Source organism: Pleurotus ostreatus (genome assembly GCF_014466165.1).
Source record: "Pleurotus ostreatus strain PC9 chromosome Unknown scaffold_6, whole genome shotgun sequence".
Lineage (NCBI taxonomy): Eukaryota > Fungi > Basidiomycota > Agaricomycetes > Agaricales > Pleurotaceae > Pleurotus > Pleurotus ostreatus.
The window spans coordinates 333,244-352,380 of record NW_023503161.1 but is presented as its reverse complement, the minus strand read 5'-3'; the positions used below and the strand labels follow the sequence as shown (position 1 = coordinate 352,380).

General features: G+C 48.5%; 4 protein-coding genes across 4 annotated transcripts; 3 read left to right on the top strand and 1 right to left on the bottom strand.

The window, feature by feature from the left end:
* Window positions 1-405: 405 nt before the first annotated feature.
* PC9H_008366 (uncharacterized protein) lies at window positions 406-3,066 on the top strand (the record flags this gene model as incomplete). The annotated part of the gene is made up of 15 exons (XM_036777880.1): window positions 406-711; window positions 761-778; window positions 831-932; window positions 995-1,069; window positions 1,098-1,256; window positions 1,320-1,645; window positions 1,694-1,850; window positions 1,900-2,073; window positions 2,124-2,225; window positions 2,281-2,350; window positions 2,402-2,484; window positions 2,538-2,648; window positions 2,702-2,828; window positions 2,879-2,896; window positions 2,954-3,066. The coding sequence occupies 15 exons, from the start codon at window positions 406-408 to the stop codon at window positions 3,064-3,066; spliced, it is 1,941 nt and encodes a 646-aa protein (XP_036629308.1).
* Window positions 3,067-4,786: 1,720 nt separating this feature from the next.
* On the top strand, window positions 4,787-6,472 carry PC9H_008365 (uncharacterized protein; the record flags this gene model as incomplete). The annotated part of the gene is made up of 4 exons (XM_036777879.1): window positions 4,787-4,960; window positions 4,990-5,149; window positions 5,683-6,215; window positions 6,269-6,472. 4 exons carry the CDS (start codon window positions 4,787-4,789, stop codon window positions 6,470-6,472), a joined length of 1,071 nt encoding a protein of 356 aa, XP_036629307.1.
* A 905-nt stretch (window positions 6,473-7,377) lies between these two features.
* Window positions 7,378-7,806, top strand: PC9H_008364 (uncharacterized protein; the record flags this gene model as incomplete). Its single annotated transcript, XM_036777878.1, has 1 exon — window positions 7,378-7,806. The coding sequence occupies one exon, from the start codon at window positions 7,378-7,380 to the stop codon at window positions 7,804-7,806; it is 429 nt and encodes a 142-aa protein (XP_036629306.1).
* Window positions 7,807-17,978: 10,172 nt separating this feature from the next.
* Window positions 17,979-18,452, bottom strand: PC9H_008363 (uncharacterized protein; the record flags this gene model as incomplete). Its single annotated transcript, XM_036777877.1, has 2 exons — window positions 17,979-18,252; window positions 18,415-18,452. 2 exons carry the CDS (start codon window positions 18,450-18,452, stop codon window positions 17,979-17,981), a joined length of 312 nt encoding a protein of 103 aa, XP_036629305.1.
* Window positions 18,453-19,137: the final 685 nt, after the last annotated feature.

The window sequence follows — 19,137 nt, the reverse complement described above, 5'->3', positions numbered from 1 at the left end:
ATAAATAATGAAATGAAACAAGGAATATGTCGACGAATCATGTACCAAGAATGTAGTAGTATATTGTAGTAAACGTAGCTTACTCTCCCAAGACCTTAGGCTTGTTTTTTGAGTGGTGAAAGTTGAACGTCAAACATAAACCCTTGTGGGAGTTTCGTTCAGTGGTTCTACGAACAGAGGCAGTCATCATTTGCTCTCCCAAGAATTCGACTCTGTACCAAAGGCCGCACAGTGAGTTCATGTTCGACAAAGTAATCCTAGTTCGAGGATATGCATTGCATCCAATACATAATGGTCCCGCTGGCCCATTCAATCTGCCAGACCACAGGCGTTTTTAGTCCCTCAATATAAACCCAACACGATGACATGAACTAATGGGTCGTGCTGGATACCCCTCTCTCTCGAATGGCTCCGTTGAGCGACTTCGAGATCAACCACCTCTCCAACCTCCCCGTTGTTGAGCCAGATCTCCCATCTCCCGTAGAGTCCGAGGAAAGTTTCGCCTGGAAATCAACCAACGAAACACTGGTCCCTGGTAAAGAAGAAGGCTCCTCTGAGCTGGCACAATCGAAAGAGGAGCCGATTATACGTACTGGAGAGGATGTGTCGAAATACTTGGTCGATGTCCGCGACGATGGGGACCCTGCCATCACATTTAGGTCCATGGTTCTCGGCACCTTGTTTGCTGCACTGGGCGCTGCACTATGCCAGGTAAGAGAACCTCAACACCTAACTTCAACCCTTGGCTCATGAAATTCAGATCTATATTTTCAAACCGGTGCAAATGGGCGTATCCACATCTTTCTTGCTTCTCCTCATTTACACTTCAGGAAATATCTGGGCCAGAATATTTCCACGGCGATCCTGGGTTGAAGGAACACGATTCCATTCCATCGGATCCCTTCTTCACTTCATCAATCCTGGGGAGTTCCGTATCAAAGAGGCAAGGCGCTGTCGGAATTTGAGAACTAATGTTAGCTGAAGATGTTCATAGCATGTTGTTGCATCCCTCGTGGCCTCTACCGCAGCTGGAGGTAGTTCAGCAGTGATGAACTTTGCTGTGCAACGGGTGAGTGCTATTCTTTCCACTTGAATAGGCCGTTGAGCTGGCAGCGCTGGTGCAGCTCTACTACGATACTCGAGTTAGCGCCAGTACTGCCGTCCTTGCCACGTTTTCAACGGCCTGCTTCGGTTACGGGATAGTAGGGATACTCCGCCCACTCAGCATCTATCCAAGCGATATGGTTTATTGGGGGGTAAGCTACATTCCACGTTCGCCGTGTTGCGAAGCTAATATTTTACCCAGAACCTATCCACAGTGTCCGTATTCCAAGGCGAGTGCTCGCGACATCGTACTTCGTGCAAGGATATTAACCCATAAATCTCTAGCCCTTCATTTTAACACGGCTGTCAATACCAAGAAGATCAAACTATTCTGGACGGCGTTCACCGGAATGTTCTTCTACGAAGTCATACCCGCGTGGATGTTTCCAACATTGAATGGCATAAATATCGTATGTCTTGCATCCCAGCATGCACCTGCCAAAACCGTAGATTTCATCACCCATCTATTTGGAGGCGCAAGTGGTAACGAAGGTCTTGGTCTCTTGAGCGTGAGCTTCGATTGGCAGTATATAGGGGAGACGTAAGCCTTGAATCCTCCAAAATATCGGTTAAATCTGACCTTCTTCAGGTTTATGACGCTTCCCTTGGTTCAACAAGGTATGCCGACACTTTCCGTTCCCCAGCCCGTTTACCTACGCCGTGGATTTGGATCAGCAAACTCTTGGATTGGGTACATCCTCTGCTACATTGCCATTATGGCTATCTACTATTCTAATACTTGGAATGTCCGTTGCTTTCACGTCCCTTGTTGGCTTGTACTCACATCCCGCCAAGTCGCTGGCGTTTCCTATGCTGTCGTCATCAATTTTCTCCCCCAACGGTTCTATATATCACCAATCCGCAGTTTTCGGCCATACCTTCGAGCTGAATAAAACGGCGCTTGCGGAAGTTGGTCTTCCGGCGTTGACAGGTTCCAACGCTTGGAACAACCTCACGGGAAACTTGGCGGTAAGCCTCCCTCACGCTGTGTATTCGACCCTTACTGATTCTTCCGGTAGATTGGGGGTCTGGTCGCTCACGTCGTCCTCTTTTGGGGGCATCACATCACAGATTCAGTAAAGTTGGCCCGAACGAAGATGCAACCGGATAGACACTATCAGGTCTGTGCACACATAACCAAGACTCGATCTTCTTAGCTCATATGTCTTTCCCTAGGCCATGATGAGATATAGCGAAGCACCGTTCTGGTGGTACTTGATTCTCATGGCATTTGCATTTTTTGCAGGTATGCAGCCAAGTTATTAACTGCAGTGTATCCTAAGATATTCTATTCCAGGGTTGATCGTCGTCTTGAGGGGAGAAACAACATTGCCTTGGTGGGCTTATATCTTTGCGTTAGTACTCGGAGCACTTGTAACCGTATGTGTTTTCCCCTTCTCCGTCCTCTCTGCCCAATAATTATATTCCAACAGCCTTTCTCTACAATCATTGTAGCACGGATGGGCAGTGGTGTCGCGACGAAGCAGTTGATGAAAATGGTTGCCGGGTCAATTAACCCGGGAAAACCAGTGGCCAATCTTTATGTGCGTCTCATCTGCTTTGTCTGTACTTCGGTTCCTGAACGTTATACATTCAGTTTTCGATGTGGAGTCACGATGTCGTCGCATCGTCTATCGGTCTAGCTGGAGATATGAAGATGGGCCAATATTTGAAGATCCCACCACGAGCAATGTTTCTTACTCAGGTCTATGGCACCATTCTTGGTGGGTCCCTTTTCCTCGGTATCTACCTGATCCTCATTGACGGGACACAGGCGCTGTGGTTAATTATGGTGAGTATTATCTACTCGAGCTCGCAGTCGATCTGCGGCTAATGTGGCCCTATCTAGTCGTAATGGTCTCTGTCGTTGATGCTCAGCGTGAGACTCTCCTGGACCCTATTGGCTCGAATGTCTGGAGTGGGCAAGCAATTCAAACCGCCAATAGCGCTGCGATCACGTAAGGGTTCATTGATTGGGATGCTTCTCCATCGTAACGCCCGTTCAATTAGCTGGTCATTGTCGAAATATCTCTACGGCTTTCGGGGGCCGTATTGGTCCATTCCAATGTCACTCCTTTTCGGGATGGTTCCCACTACTGTACAGTGGGCTATATGGAAGGTATGCTTGCTGACAGTTATCCTTCTTGCAGAGTAATGAACCTTTCCCCTTCAGAAATGGCCTCAAATCGGGCCCGTGAAAGTTGAGAGTGTTCTGCTGCCTCTCATATACATGGTATTTGAATAAGTGATATCGCTGGGCGTGCTGAATGAGCCATTATCTCGCAGTACTCCTCCTGGATGTCCGCTGGCGTCAACTCCACTGTGACTTCCGGAATAATCATTGGCCTGCTCTCCCAACTATGGTTACGAAAGTGGCACCCGGGCTGGTATAAGAAATACAATTACATACTAGGGGGCGCTATGACCGGCGGAGCGCAAGTTATGATTTTTATCCTTTCTTTTGTTGTTTTCGGGGCATCTGGGGTAGAGAGAAAGTTCCCTCATGTAAGCACCTGTCGATTTCACACCTTCGGGCCCGACGTTGACATAACGAAGTGGGCAGGTAATCCAGCTAGAGGTAACCCGGATTATTGCAATGGGAATGGGGCTCTTCAAAGGCAACATCGATAGGCTACTAGCCTTGATCGCGGTTGTATGGTCTATGAAGTTTGCTCTGGGTTGTTTATAACCTATGCACAGCAGAAGCTACGGTTCATCGCACGGTCTGTTTGTACTACGACATTCCTTGTCCTTCCCGTTTGTCTTTCATGGTGTATTGTATCATCACGCTAGATCGTTCTTTGGCTTCATTGGGTATACCCTCTTGTTAGGCCCTCATTTGGGACATTTTGTGGCACCTGATAGTCACAAAACGATTGATATGATCTCGTCACTGCAGCCTAAAGTATTGGGAGGCGGGTGAGGTACTACTTATTCAAACAACGGCCAATTCAATACCGGAGTAGTTTTGACGGTTGCCTAATAAAGTCTGTAAGTTGCGAGAATGTGTCTGTAGACCCCTTTCTCCCATTCGGAAATTTTAACGCCAAAGGGCAAAGCGTCCGTAGTGGCAAACACGACCAAATATCACTGTCTTCGAACAGCCGCGCTGCACTACAGCCGTTTGCATATAAGATTGAACACTGGACAATTTTTCTGATGTTTAATTTGATAGAGATCACCAAATAGTGTTACCCGTGTCACGCATCAGAAGCCAATATTATCTGTCGCAACGCGTCAATATTCAATATACAATCCTTGCTCGTTGGCATTGAGTGTGGCGGCTACGTGACATCAGTCACAATATTTGGCTAATGTATTCAAGGCAAATATCATAAAAATTATGCGATGTTCAATCTTATATGCAAACGGCTGTAACACTGGGTGCAGGATCAGATATTATCTGCGGTATTATTTTGATTGCTATCTGAAGAATATCTCAGTTAAGCATGTCATACCCAGTTATCTCGAGTGTGACCAATATGTAATGAGTATGAGATAGCAACGGCAGTATTATCCTCAACTGACTTAAACCTCTCATTGTGAGTAAATATTTATCACATATTACACAACTCTATATTGAAGGATTATTGCACATTTACTCCACATATTGGATATGTAATGTTAGCAACAATATGGTATCCTGCACGCTGTGTAACCCTTTGTTCCTGCCACAACAACAATGCTGCAAGTGAATGTCTGGACAGACATCGCCGGTCGACTTCCATGTGTTGCATCTGCCGAGATAGAACCCAGTACCACCCCTGCGCAGATCTACAAAGTCCTGAGCATGGAACTGGGTTGGTCGACACGCCAGCGCTTCACATTGTACATGGCAAGTCCTCGTCTACATTTCGTTAGAGGGCATATCTGATGCCAGTCTAGCCCGAGACTCCTTTTGCGCTACCACGGCTCAAGACCAAGGACTTGCTAGCGATGCGCTCTGTGCCGCCTGACAACTTCTCATTGGAACCATTACCTCTCAACTGGGATGCGCCACAGCTATTCAAGAACAGAGATGAGCTTCATTTCGTCGCCTACGAAGGTCAGGTATACATCTCCTATCCATTTCCTCTCCCCCCCTCTCATATGTAAACTACAGACACCGAACGAGAGATTACCATCTATGATATTCGCACACATTCAGTTCGAACAATACGCTGTCGTCTCAACGACCCCATCAATTATTGTGATACTGTCTTCAGAGTAAGTGATTCTGTGCTTCATCTTCGTCACTGATGTGCCAACCGCCCTGTAAAGCCACCTAAGCCACTTCCCATGGATACAAGACTTCATTGAAGAGAATCACTGGAATTTCTTCGTTCCGTTGACGAGGATACGCTAGATGAGATTTCGAGAAGGACGACATTGCTCCATTTGCACCCTTTTGGGCTTGGTCATGCCATCCACCTGATAGAGTGTTTGGATGAAGGTAGGAGGATTTTCTGCTGATGCTGTCTCAGGCTCATATTTTTGTTCCTACCATCCGAGGCATTAGACACAGTTTCTGACCTTCGTAAAATATTCAGTCAGTTGTTCTTCTCTGATACTTCCTCCACCACCAACATCATTCAACAGGTTGCGATGCTGTAGTGCAATTGGGGAGACTGAGGGACCCACCCTCAACCAGCGCCAAAAGCCGCAACCTGGGCCCTGCTCAACAGGCTGATAACCCTGCTGCCGCATTCAACTATCGTCCACAAGACCTCACTCCGTCGCCTCTTTCGTTGTACAATCCCGTGTTTTCCGCCTTCAGGCGTGGAATGGCCGATCCCACAGAGAACTTCACGTTCACCAAAGAAGAGGTTGAGTGTGCTATCGAATTCATCAGCATTTCGTCCAAGTATTATGACGACGAGAATGCCCGCATGGCAGCGCTCCGGCGGTGCTCCCTTTTCCCGACACCCAAATGGTCCCAATCGGCCTGGCGCACGTCGGATATTCAGACGAACATGTCTACCATCAAGCCTAATGGCAACATTGAAATTGCACTTCTTGCCATTCGCATCTTTATAGGCTTTCTGGAGCTGAAAAACGGTGTTGGGGATGGTGGATGCGATCCATGTGAGCAGGCGCAAGTCGACTTTATTAAAGTCGTATCTTCTGATCAGGTGTGTGGGCGTCTTGTGCTCGTCTGTGTGTGCCAACCCTGATCCCGTGAAAGTACACTCCAGTTTGTGCTGTCTCGTGTTGTCCTACCTTCATTGTGTCTTTGGCTGGGAACCAACTAGCTATCTGGGGTGCCGTCTTCGCTGAGCACTTTTTCTTCGAGCCTTTGGCATTCTTGTACGTTGGTCCTCAGCCAGTTTGCCACCCAGGTCGTAGCCCCATTGAAACGGGTGTACGGGAAGTCGCAAAGGTCCTCTGATTGCTTGACGAGGCCCTTGACCAACTGACCGCCTACTACAAAACCCTTCCCATTCAACCGTCTGTTCTCGCCCCGTCGAGTACCACTGTGTACCATGACGATGTTCAATTCCCGTATTGGACGTCTTTCAAGATGGGAGAACACATGGCAACTCTTGCATATCAGCAATGTAAGGGGACACTCCTATTTTCTCCTATTCCCCTGTCCCTCTCCCTTCCTCCTTGTTTCCTTTCTCCCTTCCTTCATCCCATGGACTATTATCTACATTCCCTTCATTCCCTTTCCTTCCCTCTCGCCCCCTTACCTTTCCGCTTCCCTTCCGTTCACTCCCTTCGCATCCGAGCCCCGTCCGGTGACTCCGAAGTCTTCCCGCGCTTCGGACTCGCCTCGGACTCGTTCGGACGCCTCGGACTCGCTCGGACACTTCGGGGCTCGTCCGGACTACCTCTATCCTCCTTTCCCACTTCATTACTCCTTGTCCCCACTTCCCCAGGTCGCTGGCACGACTCCTGTACATTCCCCTTCCACTTCATTATCACATGCCCCCTCGTACCTTGTGATATTCGTTCGTACCTGTGGCTGGTGTACTGTACAGTTACCCTTCATTCCTCCCACGCTACTACAGTATATACTCCGCTTCCTAGCATGGAGAATCCCCATCCTGTTCTCTTTGGATTCTCCCTCTGCTAGGTGAGCAGCTCTCTCATGTATTGTAGTTAGTCTTATTCATCTCTTTGGATTCTCCCTCTGCTAGGCTTGCACTGTGCGGCTATCTTGAGGTTGCCCTTACAAGCAACTCCTTGCTGCCATCAATGACTTCGAGAGGACTGTTTTTCTGGCTAAAATGACATTGAAATCAATCTCTCCACCCACCCGCGACATCGTCGTCAAATTCACCTACCAGTATGGTGAAGATGGCCACAGACTCCTTGCTGACAACAACCTCGCACCGACACTCTACCACTGCACATATGAAAAGACTGGGGATGTGGGTGGTAGTCATGGACTTCATCAAAGGTGGTACCGCTCACCAAGGGAACAAACTGAATGCCGAGCAAGGGAAGTCACTCCACCGCGCGGTCGAACTGCTCCACGCTAAGGGTTGGGTGTTTGGCGACCTTCGAGAGCCCAATGTCATCCTCAAACCAGATGCTGTCTGTTTGATTGACTTTGAGTGGTGTGGGTGGTGCGAGGACATTGATGGTAAGGGTTTGGGTGCGCAGTACCCCACACATATCGCGACGGGGCCAGATTACAAGTGGGCGGAAGGAGTTGGACCTGACAAGTTCATTAGGAAGGCACATGACTTATATCGTCTAGAGCAGATCTGCTAGACATGATGAATAGTTTGATTCTCAAGTACCCCACCTTTTACATTCCCTTATTCTGTTTCATTGTGCAGAATCTTGTGAAATCAATGGTTCATAGCAGTTCAGTACAGAAGCATACTGAATCTTCGTCTTTCAGTGAGACTCCAGGGTGGCAGCAGTCAATTCAGCCCATCCGAACCAGAGCTAATCTACAAGTATTTACCGAGCTACGCTCCACGCGACGACATGAATGCCCCCTGCATCAAGTTTACAACAGGCTGAACCTTGAGTTAGAGAGTTAGAGATGCAACGAGGAGTAAAAAGCAAATGGAGAAGCACACGATAGGGTATAGTTCCTCTTCCTCATCCACTTGACATACCATCACAACTGGTTGGCTGTTATGATACCCCAGAAATTCTTTCATCTTCTTGGGAAGCTCTTCTGCGGTCTTGCATTGGATGGCATGTACGCCCCCATCACGGAACCTGGATATTGGCCACACGGGTCAATGTGTGGTGGCTACCATAGAAGATTTCCAGTAGGATATACCAGCAAAGGGAATGGCGGTTCCGCCTTCTACCTACTTTGCACTCGATGGAGCATGCTTTGTACGCTGTTGTTCAAGATCGACACTTTACGCCAACGCCATGTTCCAAGCCCGACATGAGGAATTATTAATTATGCATCACCGTCTATGTCTACAATGATCTTGGTGGGGTTGGCCACCTTTACGCCAATTGCTGCCAGCCCAAAACCCGTCGGGATCGGAACAGGGGACTGTAAGGGCAACCTCAAGATGGCCGACAGCGCAGGCCTAGCAGAGGGAGAATCCAAAGAGAACAGGATAAGGATTCTCCATGCTAGGAAGCGAAGTATATGTATACTGTAGTAGCGTGAGAGGAATGCAGGATAACTGTACAGTACACCAGCCACAAGTCCGAACGAATATCACAAGGTACAAGGAAACATGTGATAATGAAGTGGAGGGTAAATGCACAGGAGTCGTGCCAGCGACTTGGGGAAGTAAGGGCGAAGAGTAATGAAGTGGGGGAAAAGGATAGAGGTAACCTGGACGAGCCCCGAAGAGTATAGACGAGTCCGAAGTGTCCGAAGTGCGGGAAGACTCCGGAGTCACCGGACACGGCTCGGATGCGAAAGGAGTGGGTGGAAAGGAAGTGGAAAGGAAAGGGAGCAAAAAGGAACGAAGGGGAATGAAGGGAATGTAGGTAAGAGTCCATGGAATGAAGAAAAGGAGAGAAAATAGGAGTGTCCCCTTACAGGGACAAACTTGGGGATTTCAGGAGACATACTGCTAGCCCCCCTGAAGTGATTAACGATCATGGCTGCTTCCAGGTGAAAAACTAATCGATGGACCAACTCCCAGAGGTGGTGTTGTTCATCAAAATCATCACCTTAGACTCGAGAGCAAAGTAGAAGTGGAACATATGCAGCTTCTCAACAGATACTATTACCTGCCTGATTTAGACCGTGTCGGGAGTTCCTTGCAATTCCTATGGTTGCAGCCCACATGAACTTGTTGAAGCGAAAGAATGTTTGCTGATGTTGTAGTAGTGAATGTATACATAGACTAGTAGTGTAGTCTAAATAAAATGTGAGGGTCCGCCTCCAGCAGGACAAGTCCGTGCAACACCCGAGTGAGCTAAGTGTGATAAACGATGAGTCCGAGAGTGAGAAAGAACGTATAAGAAACTTCAGATGCTCCGGATGGCTTCAGATGGCTTCGGACGCGCTCGGACGCAGAACAAACAACTCGGCTTTGGATAGTACAACGAGGACGGCAGGAGAATGATAAGGACGGCAGGAGAAAGTAGCTTCAGATCGGACTCGGACTTGGACTCGGACAACGGCAGACTCTGACAGTGAAGAGGAGAAAGCGTCAGACAACTTAGGCTCTGACTCGATGTGGGGGGGGAAACAAATCTTAGTTCTTCTAACTACGAGTACAGGAGGCTTTTGTAGCTAGGAGAATGTCAGATGAAGGAAAAGTCCGAAACGAAAAGGCACCAGAAACGAATAATGGTGCTAGTATAGTCCAAGTATTAGAGTCCGAAAACAAAAGAATACGAAAGATTGATCCGAGCTGTCTGATCCGTTATCACGTGTGTCCGGTACGGGTTTGTGATGCCCGAGTCATGTGCGAGCGTGTCCGAAGAGTCGGAGAGGGGTTGATAGGGGATAGGGGAGGTCGGACTGCACGGAACGAAAGGGTTCAACCCTTACAATGTACTGTCCTGGGGAATAATATACGCCGCCAGTGGCATGCTGAGATCAAGATGTTAGTGTGTTAAGAGCACAAACCAGAAGCGAGTCTGCCTGAAGCCCAACAGCAAGAGAACCGTTAAGCCCACTTATCTGGAGGATGATATGATTGCAGTTCAAGAAACTTTTGATTCACGGATGGCAAAGGCAGCACAAATATCCGCTCTCAATTGTGGACTGTGTTAACAAACACAGCCATTGAAAAGGGAAACCCTAGCAAGCGGAGACACAATTCCGCACCTTTGCTACGATATATGCTGGTTCTATACCGCTATACAGATGAATAACGAGACTGGCACCACAGCCCTGTAACAATTTTAATGATCAAAATCTTGCCAAATACAATGGCCCACTCGAAGTGTTCAATGCAGTTGCTTGATCTGATTCGGTAATGAGTGTTGTTCAAACTTCGGGTGGCTGGTAAGGTAGTCGACATACATTGTTGACAAATGTCACATGACGTGACTTGCCTGGTCACAGTGCCGTCCAAATGCAATCGTGAGGAGGGAATTTGGCTACCAAGCAATGTTTACTGCAGTTATTCAAAATTTGAACAGGTAATTGATAGATATATGTGCGAAGATATATTAGATTAAATTACAAGATTTTACGATTATTTCTGAAGTACTAGATGGCTAAGCAAAGGCCAATTTTGAGGTTATGAGAGATTATGTTTGCGTAGGGAGCTCAGGACAAGTAAGTCAGGTTTGAAAAGCCTTCTCAATATCATTCATGATGGATTCAGGTAACACACAATGTCCACGATACTTTCTTGCTGCCCAAGCAGCCTGCCGTCTGTCGAGACTCCGGTGGTATGCATCCATGAAGCGCTGAGAACGTGTTGCGAAGCTGTAGAGATAAGTCAGCGCAAAAGTGAGCAAGAGATCGGCAGAACAATGCACCATCACATGGATTCTAGCAGGATACTGTTGAGTGCCACTAGTGCATTCTTTTCTAATTGATCTTCGCGCGACGACTCAGGATTTAGCTTGTAGACGCGCTTCGCGTCGCGTTGAAGTCTCTTAATGATGTGTTTCCCACGTATTCTGCTATCTAGTTGTTTAATTATGGTTATTTCACTAATCTAAGTCATGCCAGCTTGACCTGTGTATGATATCTACTGATTACCCGTTAGAATTAGCTTCATTCTGCTTCGTAATTATTTTATTGAAATTCTCTTGCCCGCCGACCCAAAATGGGACTTGTCACACTAGAGCACGTGACGTTCATTGACAATGTATGTCGACTACCTTACGGGCCCCTGCAAGCCGGAATGATTTGATAGCCTCGGTGATATCCACTGCCCTTGGATTTTGTTCCGAAGAAGTACCTGCCTCTAAGTCGCCTCTCGCTCTGACTATCTCCATAACTGCCAGGGGCTCCGCTTCGGGAGTTACTTGCTTGGGTGTTACCTGTGGATTCCGAACGAATGGGTCCCGAAGATTCAATGTAAGGCAGGATATCTGTAAGAGGACACTCCTATTTTCTGCTATTCCCCTGTCCCTCTCCCTTCCTCCTCATTCCTTTCTCTTTTCCTTCATCCCACGGACTCTTACATACATCCCTTTCGTTCCCTTTCCTTTCCACTTCCTTTCCGCCCACTCCCTTTGCATCCGAGTCATGTCCGGTGACTCCGAAGTCTTCCCGCACTTCAGACACTTCAGACACGCTCGGACTTGTCTATACACTTCAGGGCTCGTCCGGGTTACCTCTGTCCTCTTTCCCTGCTTCATTACTCTTTGCCCTTACTTCCCCAGGTCGCTGGCACGACTCCTGTACGTTCCCCTTCTGCTTCATTATCACATGCCCCCCAGTACCTTGTGATATTTGTTCGGACTTGTGGCTGGGGTACTGTACAGTTACCCTTCATTCCTCCCACGCTACTACAGTATATACTTTGCTTCCTAGCATGGAGAATCCTTATCCTGTTCTCTTTGGATTCTCTCTCTGCTAGTGAGCAGCTGTCATAGACCAGTCCTCACCCCCCCTTAGTGGTCCCCCCTACACCCCTTTCGGATACTCGGACCCTCAGAGTCCCTCGGGCTCTGCCCTTGCGGCCTATGCATGGTGTGCAGCACTTGGATTCACCTGTTACATGTTTCACCTACATGTGTACTTACATACTAGCCTCACTACATACATGTGTTAGTCAGTATTTATAGTAGCATTAGTAGACATGTATTCTCTACTCTGAATCTTAGTTCCTATTCCATCAACTTGTCTTCTAAGTCTTCGCTGCGGAGCCCGCCTCTCACCTTGCTCTCTCTGAAATCGGGACACCACAGGGCTAGGAGGGCGCAGCATCAAAGCTGAAGCCAAGTCCCATGTGCTCCGCTCGTCCGCGCTCCCGCGCCCCTGTACGGACGAGTTAGGAGGCCCCTTGACACGGTCCTTAACAGCAGCTCTCTCATGTATTGTAGTTAGACTTATTCATATCTTCGGATTCTCCCTCTGCTAGGCTTGCGCTGTGCAGCCATCTTGAGATTGCCCTTACAATGGTCGCAAAGAACCAAGACTCATGGAGGGCAATGAAAAATACAACCATGCTGGATATTTGAACCTGCACTGTTATTATGTGGTCTATTTTTGACAAAGAGAAGCTCACTGAGCCCACCCCTTCATAAAAGAGTTGTGGCTAATGTATATATAGTTGTACAGCAGTCGCAAACCGGTACTTCTGGACGTTAGTCTCAAATGTTTACGGCGTGATCTTGCCGAACTTACTATGCTATCAAGCAGGTGTTGAGGGTACGATGCTCCAGACTAACTAGATTACCAGTTATCTAGGATCAAATCAGTGGCATATAGCGCTCATGTACGATGGCTACTGCCCAGAGGGGATATGCTTCATTCCCGTTCTGACACGATCGAGTTGTTCTTTGTTTCTATGCTGGAAAGAATACATCTATACCGTACCTGGTGGGGCCCTTCCATATGATGTATCTTCTCAACAACACCTGGCTTGAATTTATTGTTGCCTTTGGTCCTTGCTAAGTTATCACAGGGGTTTATGCTACTGAGTATTCATCACTGTAGGGTGTAATCAACGAATCGGAGGCACCACATACTTATCATACCCCAAAGTCTTGTCAATGATCAAAACTAAATGCAATAAATGTTGAAATAAGCTGGTGAGGTCACACGAATTCCGAGTGAGCAAGCAGGTATGTATTGTGTTTGGCTGGGACTCCAGCAAACGCATGAAGAAAAAGTATACATGCACGCGCAATCTATCTACGTAGTCACGTGAACCCCTGTAACCCCTGTACTGCCTAGATTGTCAGAATCCAACAATAAATGCACAAGCTGTTTCTGATGAGACTAATGCTGTAAGGGCAACCTCAAGATGGCCGCACAGCGCGAGCCTAGCAGAGGGAGAATCCAAAGATAATGAATAAGACTAACTACAATACATGAGAGGGCTGCTCACCTAGCAGAGGGAGAATCCAAAGAGAACAGGATAAGGATTCTCCATGGTAGGAAGCGAAGTATATACTGTAGTAGCGTGAGAGGAATGCAGGATAACTGTACAGTACACCAGCCACAAGTCCGAGCAAATATCACAAGGTACAAGGGAACATGTGATAATGAAGTGGAGGGTAAATGGACAGGAGTTGTGCCAGCGACTTGGGGGAGTAAGGGCGAAGAGTAATGAAGTGGGGGAAAAGGATAGAGGTAGCCCGGACAAGCCCCGAAGAGTATAGACGAGTCCGAGCGAGTCCGAAGTGTCCGAAGTGCGGGAAGACTCCGGAGTCACCGGACGCAGCTCGGATGCGAAAGGAGTGGGTGGAAAGGAAATGGAAAGGAAAGGGAGCGAAAAGGAACGAAGGGGAACGAAGGGAATGTAGGTCAGAGTCCATGGGATGAAGGAAAGGAGAGAAAATAGAAGTGTCCCCTTACAAATGCTTGCTCTCACTCTCAAGGTGTTGAGATAAAAGGCGCAAAACCGGAATAGAGTACAAAGACAAGCCGGGGCTGGAAAGACCAAAAGGCAACAGCATGGTGGGTGTTAACGTGCGAATTATTTATTTTATCAAGTCTAAGTGCTTTACTCACGAGTGTGTGTCAGTCGTTTTGGAGGTTCAGGACGTTGCATATAAATCCAATGAGTCAGATTCAATTTGCTATCATAAATTACAGGGCTGAGCATATAGAGGTTGTACTTCACTAACCGATTGTGAAGAGTGAGAAGCAATGGTCTTCAGCATTCTGGTGCAGAATAGGTTCAGAGTCAACTGATCAATTAGTCCCTGTCAACGCTTGAAGTCGTTGGTGGTCCATCCAGCTCGTTTGGGATAACAAAGAGTGTATTCGTTGTCGCCATGAGCTCTCTCATTCAACGGCTGGCTCACGGACTGGGAACAAATGGAACCCGGACGTGGAACGCAGCCGAACTCCTGAAAGGAGAAACCCCTGTCAGGGGGCCGAACTCAAGCCAGGGATGGTGCAAAGCAAAGAGCCGGAGGCTTGAAAGTGGAGGAATGAGTATCGGCCATGTGGAGACGTGACAAGAGATTGAGGATCCTATCTTTGGGAGTGTCGATGTACAGACGGTAGGTGTCGCTATGCCAACATCCTAGCTGCTGGATTTTGTGATTGAGGAATCCTGCCGCAGCGGCTGCAGATGCTGCGCCTCGCCTGAAGCTGTGGCCAGAAAATCCGTGTGGCTGGAAACCTGCATCGAGTAAGGCAAGGCGAAGACAATTGATGAAGTGCAAGCACGTGAGAGGGGAATGATCAGAAGTAGAGAACAGGGGGGAGTTAAGGGGAAGGGGATTAATGGAAAATAAATGGCGTAGAGCCAAAACGGGACAAGTGGTAGGGGAACTAGGGGCAGCAGAAATGTAAATAGTGACCCCTTTGCGAAAGGGATCAGTCTTGGATGCTGGAAGCGTGAGGACGATGTGGTCAGGATTGTTGATGGAGGGCATGAAACGGACTGATGATGGGTGATGTGGACGTTGGGGTTGAATGAGTTTGGCTTGTTGACGGTGAATTCTGCACAACGGAGGAAACCCATGTAAGCGAGTTTTGCAGCCGTTATGAATACAACGATGTTGAAGGAGCTATAGGTGAGAGAGGCAAGTTTGGAGAGAATGGGGAATGTGATGGGGAGTTTAGGACGTGGTTTGCACTCACCATGATAGCATTTAATGCCCCTGATGAGATGTTGGACAATAGGGGCCTCGCATGTGTTAAAGGGAGCATCTGCCTCGAGACGGAGGGAACAAACAGCAGTAAGGTAGGATTTAATGGTTTTGGGCTGAAGCCCACGTGTCCCCAGGTGTGTGATCCATTCCATGATGCAGCGCTGGGAGGCAGGTAAGCAGGATCCGTCAGTGTTGACCAGCACGGGGTGTTCTCTGACAAAGTTGATGAGTGATTTCTGACCAGTGCTGTAGGTGGTCCTGGTGCTAGCCACAAGACCATGACAGAGGTAGAATGCGACGAGTCGTGAGTGCTGAGGGTTCACTTGATACCAAGAGTCTGGGGGTTGACTGAGTAAGGCTTCTTGTCAAGATAAGGGGTGAGCGTGAATAAGCGAGTATATTGGAAACGTGAAGCAGTGTCAACAATTGCATTATCAGCAGAAGAAAGCCAAGAGGAAGAGAGAAAACAGAGCAGCGGCATGAGTATTAAGCGCAGCAGTTTGACAAGGTGAGGGGATCAATTTGTGTAGTCCGACAGCGCAGCTACAACGGCCTGGTTATTGATGTGGAAATGAACATGAGAGTGACACCAGAGATGGCCCCAGCGAAGAATAGCGTGAAGAACTGTGTAGAGTTTCTTGAATTGAATGTCCCTCTTGGACCTCCTGAAGTGTCTAGGGACTCTGGCAGTAAACCAATGGTGGTTGTAGGCGCCCCCTAGCCCTTTTATACCGCTTGCGTCAGTGAATACGTTGTGGTGAGTCCTGGGCGGATTGATGAGCTTGACTCCGTTCCAGGAAGAGGTGTAAGTTGACCACCAGCGTATGTCGCTGCAAGCGTAGCAAGGAATGAAACAACGGGAGTGTGGGGTAGAGAAGGTCATTGAGAACCTGATTAGTTGCCTTATGAATGCTTGCGAATATGGAATAACTTGCAACGCGAAGTGCAAGAATCCAGTGAGCTCTTGCAATTTGTGCAAGTTGCATAAGGACCTAGTGGACCAGGTAGCGAGAAGATCGATGAGGTACACAAGCTTGTCGTCTGGGAGGTGTGCTTCCATTGCAATGGTGTCGAGCTTGATACCTAAGAACTCCAGACAAGTAGTTGGCCACACAGTCTTTTCAGACTGGAACGTGAGCCCCAACGAGTTCCCTAATGTCTGCATCCAGGCAACTGCGTCATTGGCGAGGGACAGGGGGGTGTCAGGAGCGAAAATAGGCAGGAAGTCATCCAGATAATGTTTAAGCTCGGCCGGTATATGGCGCTGTATTATCCAGTGGAGGGCTTTGGCGAATAGGTTAAATATGTAGGGAGCAGATTTGAGCCCAAAGATTAGCACCATGTACTTGTAGAAAGCACTGTTCCAGAAGCAGCCAATTAAGTGGTAATCGGCCACACAGAGAGGGATATGGCGAAAGGCATCTTTGAGATCCAGCTTTGCAAGATGGCAGCAGCGACCAAGACAATGGATCGTACTTATTGCTTGTGATACGGCCTCGTAGACGATGTGACCTTTGCTGTCAGGAATCCCGTTGTTGACAGAATTGCCAGAAGGCCAGGAAAGATGGTTGATAACCCTGAATTTGTTGGGATAGCGCTTTCGAGTGACCGTACCGAGCAGCGATGCCTGAAATGCTGGGTGAGGGGGAGAGCTGAGGGGACCATGAATCCGGCCGTTGGACTGGAGGACATGAATGTCCTTGTCAATGACTTCGGGATGCTCAATGGCCGTTTTAAGATTGTGACAGATCTGGGACTTACCGGTTCCATCAAATCCTATAGCTGCACTAAATTGTATTATGTGAAGTAAAGCTTGTACAAATTCGGAATCAGGGTACTCTGCTAAATAATGCGCCCACTGCGATCGAACAAGAGTCGATTGGACAGGTGAGGAATCGAGAGAGCAGAGCGACACGTGATTGCACCAAGGATTTGTGTTGGGACGAGCAGGAGGGATATTAATAGGGGGGAAAAGGGATAAGGGTATGTCAATTAGGGGTGGTGCTATTGAAGAGGAATTGGAAAGGGAAGGAAGAAGGGGGCGTGGCTCATCCTGTAGGCAAGGACAAGGGGAGGATTCTGGGTGCGAGACCCTCGTCCTGCCATGGCCTCAAGCACTGGGTGCAGTTTGCGTGCAGGCTGCCTTGCCGTGCGCCGTGGAGCTGCAAGTGGCACATTTGTGGATGCGACCGGACTTGCAGGGTGTCGTTAGGCAGGTGCCGTTGTTGAATTTATTGCAAATTTGCCCGGATACATCGCGGGCAGTCATCAAGAGGGTTAAGGACTTCGACTTGGATGACGTAGCCGAGCTGTGCTTTACTTCTTGGAATATGCTCGATCGGTGGAGTTGGCCAACGAGAGTTCAATCTTCTTCAGCCCAAAAGGAGTAATCTCCTCTGATCATTTCTCGGATGCAACGAGAGTGGTGAGCGATGTGATAGGTTGTCATAGACCAGTCATCACGCCCCCTTAGGGGTCCCCCCTACGCCCCTTTCGGATACTCGGACCTTCGGAATCCCTTGGGCTCTGCCCTCAAGGCTTATGCATGGTGCGCAGTACTAGGATTACTTTGTTACATGTTTCATGTACATGTGTACTTACATACTAAGCCTCACTACATACATGTGTTAGTTAGTATTTAAAGTAGCACTAGTACACATGTATTCTCTACTCTGAATCTTAGTTCCTTCTCCGCCATCTTGCCTTCTAAGTCTTTGCTGCAGGCTCCTCCGTGGAGCCTGCCTCTCACCTTGCTCTCTCCGAAATCAGGACACCGCAGGGCTAGGAGGGTGCAGCATCAAAGCTGAAGCCAAGTCCTGTGTGCTCCGCTTGTCCGTGCGTCCGCACTCCCGCGCTCCGCGTCCGTTCCCATGCCCCTGTACGGACGAGTCAGGAGGCCCCTTGACATGGTCCCTAACATAGGTGAGGATTGCAGGGTAGGTGAAGTAGCGCGAGTATTCATGTAGCAAGTTGGTATACCCTTGCGTAGAGACAGCAACGTCAATGACGGCTTGGATATTTCCAGTGGTGCCGACGAACCTGTAAAGGATTTGGAAGTAAACTCCCAAGGCTTGCATGAAGGTTGAGAAATCTGGGAGGTCCTTTATGGGGGCCGTGTCCGTAGCACGTAGTGCGCTGTCCTCAAGCGTGTAGGTCGTTGTTGTCGCCTTCGCAGTGATGCTGGGGATAAGCTTGCCCAACTGCTGTGGCTTAAACTCATGCTTGCCAATGGACGCCATAATCGTGGCGTCCACATCACGAAAGAAATTAGGAATGGATAACATATCAATGGATGGATTGGACGTAGGTGGGGGAACATAGGGGACCAGGGGGGGTGCTCCTTGGGTGTTTGACGCGGCTGGAGCGGCTGGGACTGGTTGGGCAGGAGTGACAGGGGGGCTGAGGGGGGTTACTCGCCGCCACACAAAGTAGGTCCAATATTTCTTTCATGCTCGACTCAAGTCCCACTACCCGTTGTTCCAAGGGGTTGCCGTCAGTGTTGATGGGTGGTGTAGTTCTTCCTTCACCCGGCATGTTTGGCTCGATGGGAGACAAAGGTCGCGTGAAAGTAGTAATTGGGGAGTTAGTTGGAGAAGGAAGTGGAGTGGCTGAAGGATGCAATGATGTTGCTATGGCCGACGTTGGAATAAAGCGGCCGTTGGCGTTGTGAGGGCGAGCAGGGGCACGTGTTCTCCTCGGAGGCGTCCTGAAATGAAAAGGAAGCTACTCAATGTGCTATCGAGCGCGAACATAAGAAGATGGGAAATATGTTGGATTTCAGCAATCTTGGCGGTACAGGGGTATAGGGGATGCATGTGACTACTGTAGTATCATGTCGCGCGCATGTATTATTTTCTTCATGTGTTTGCTGGAGTCCCAGCCAAACACAATATATCGACTTGCTCACTCGGAATTCGTGCGACC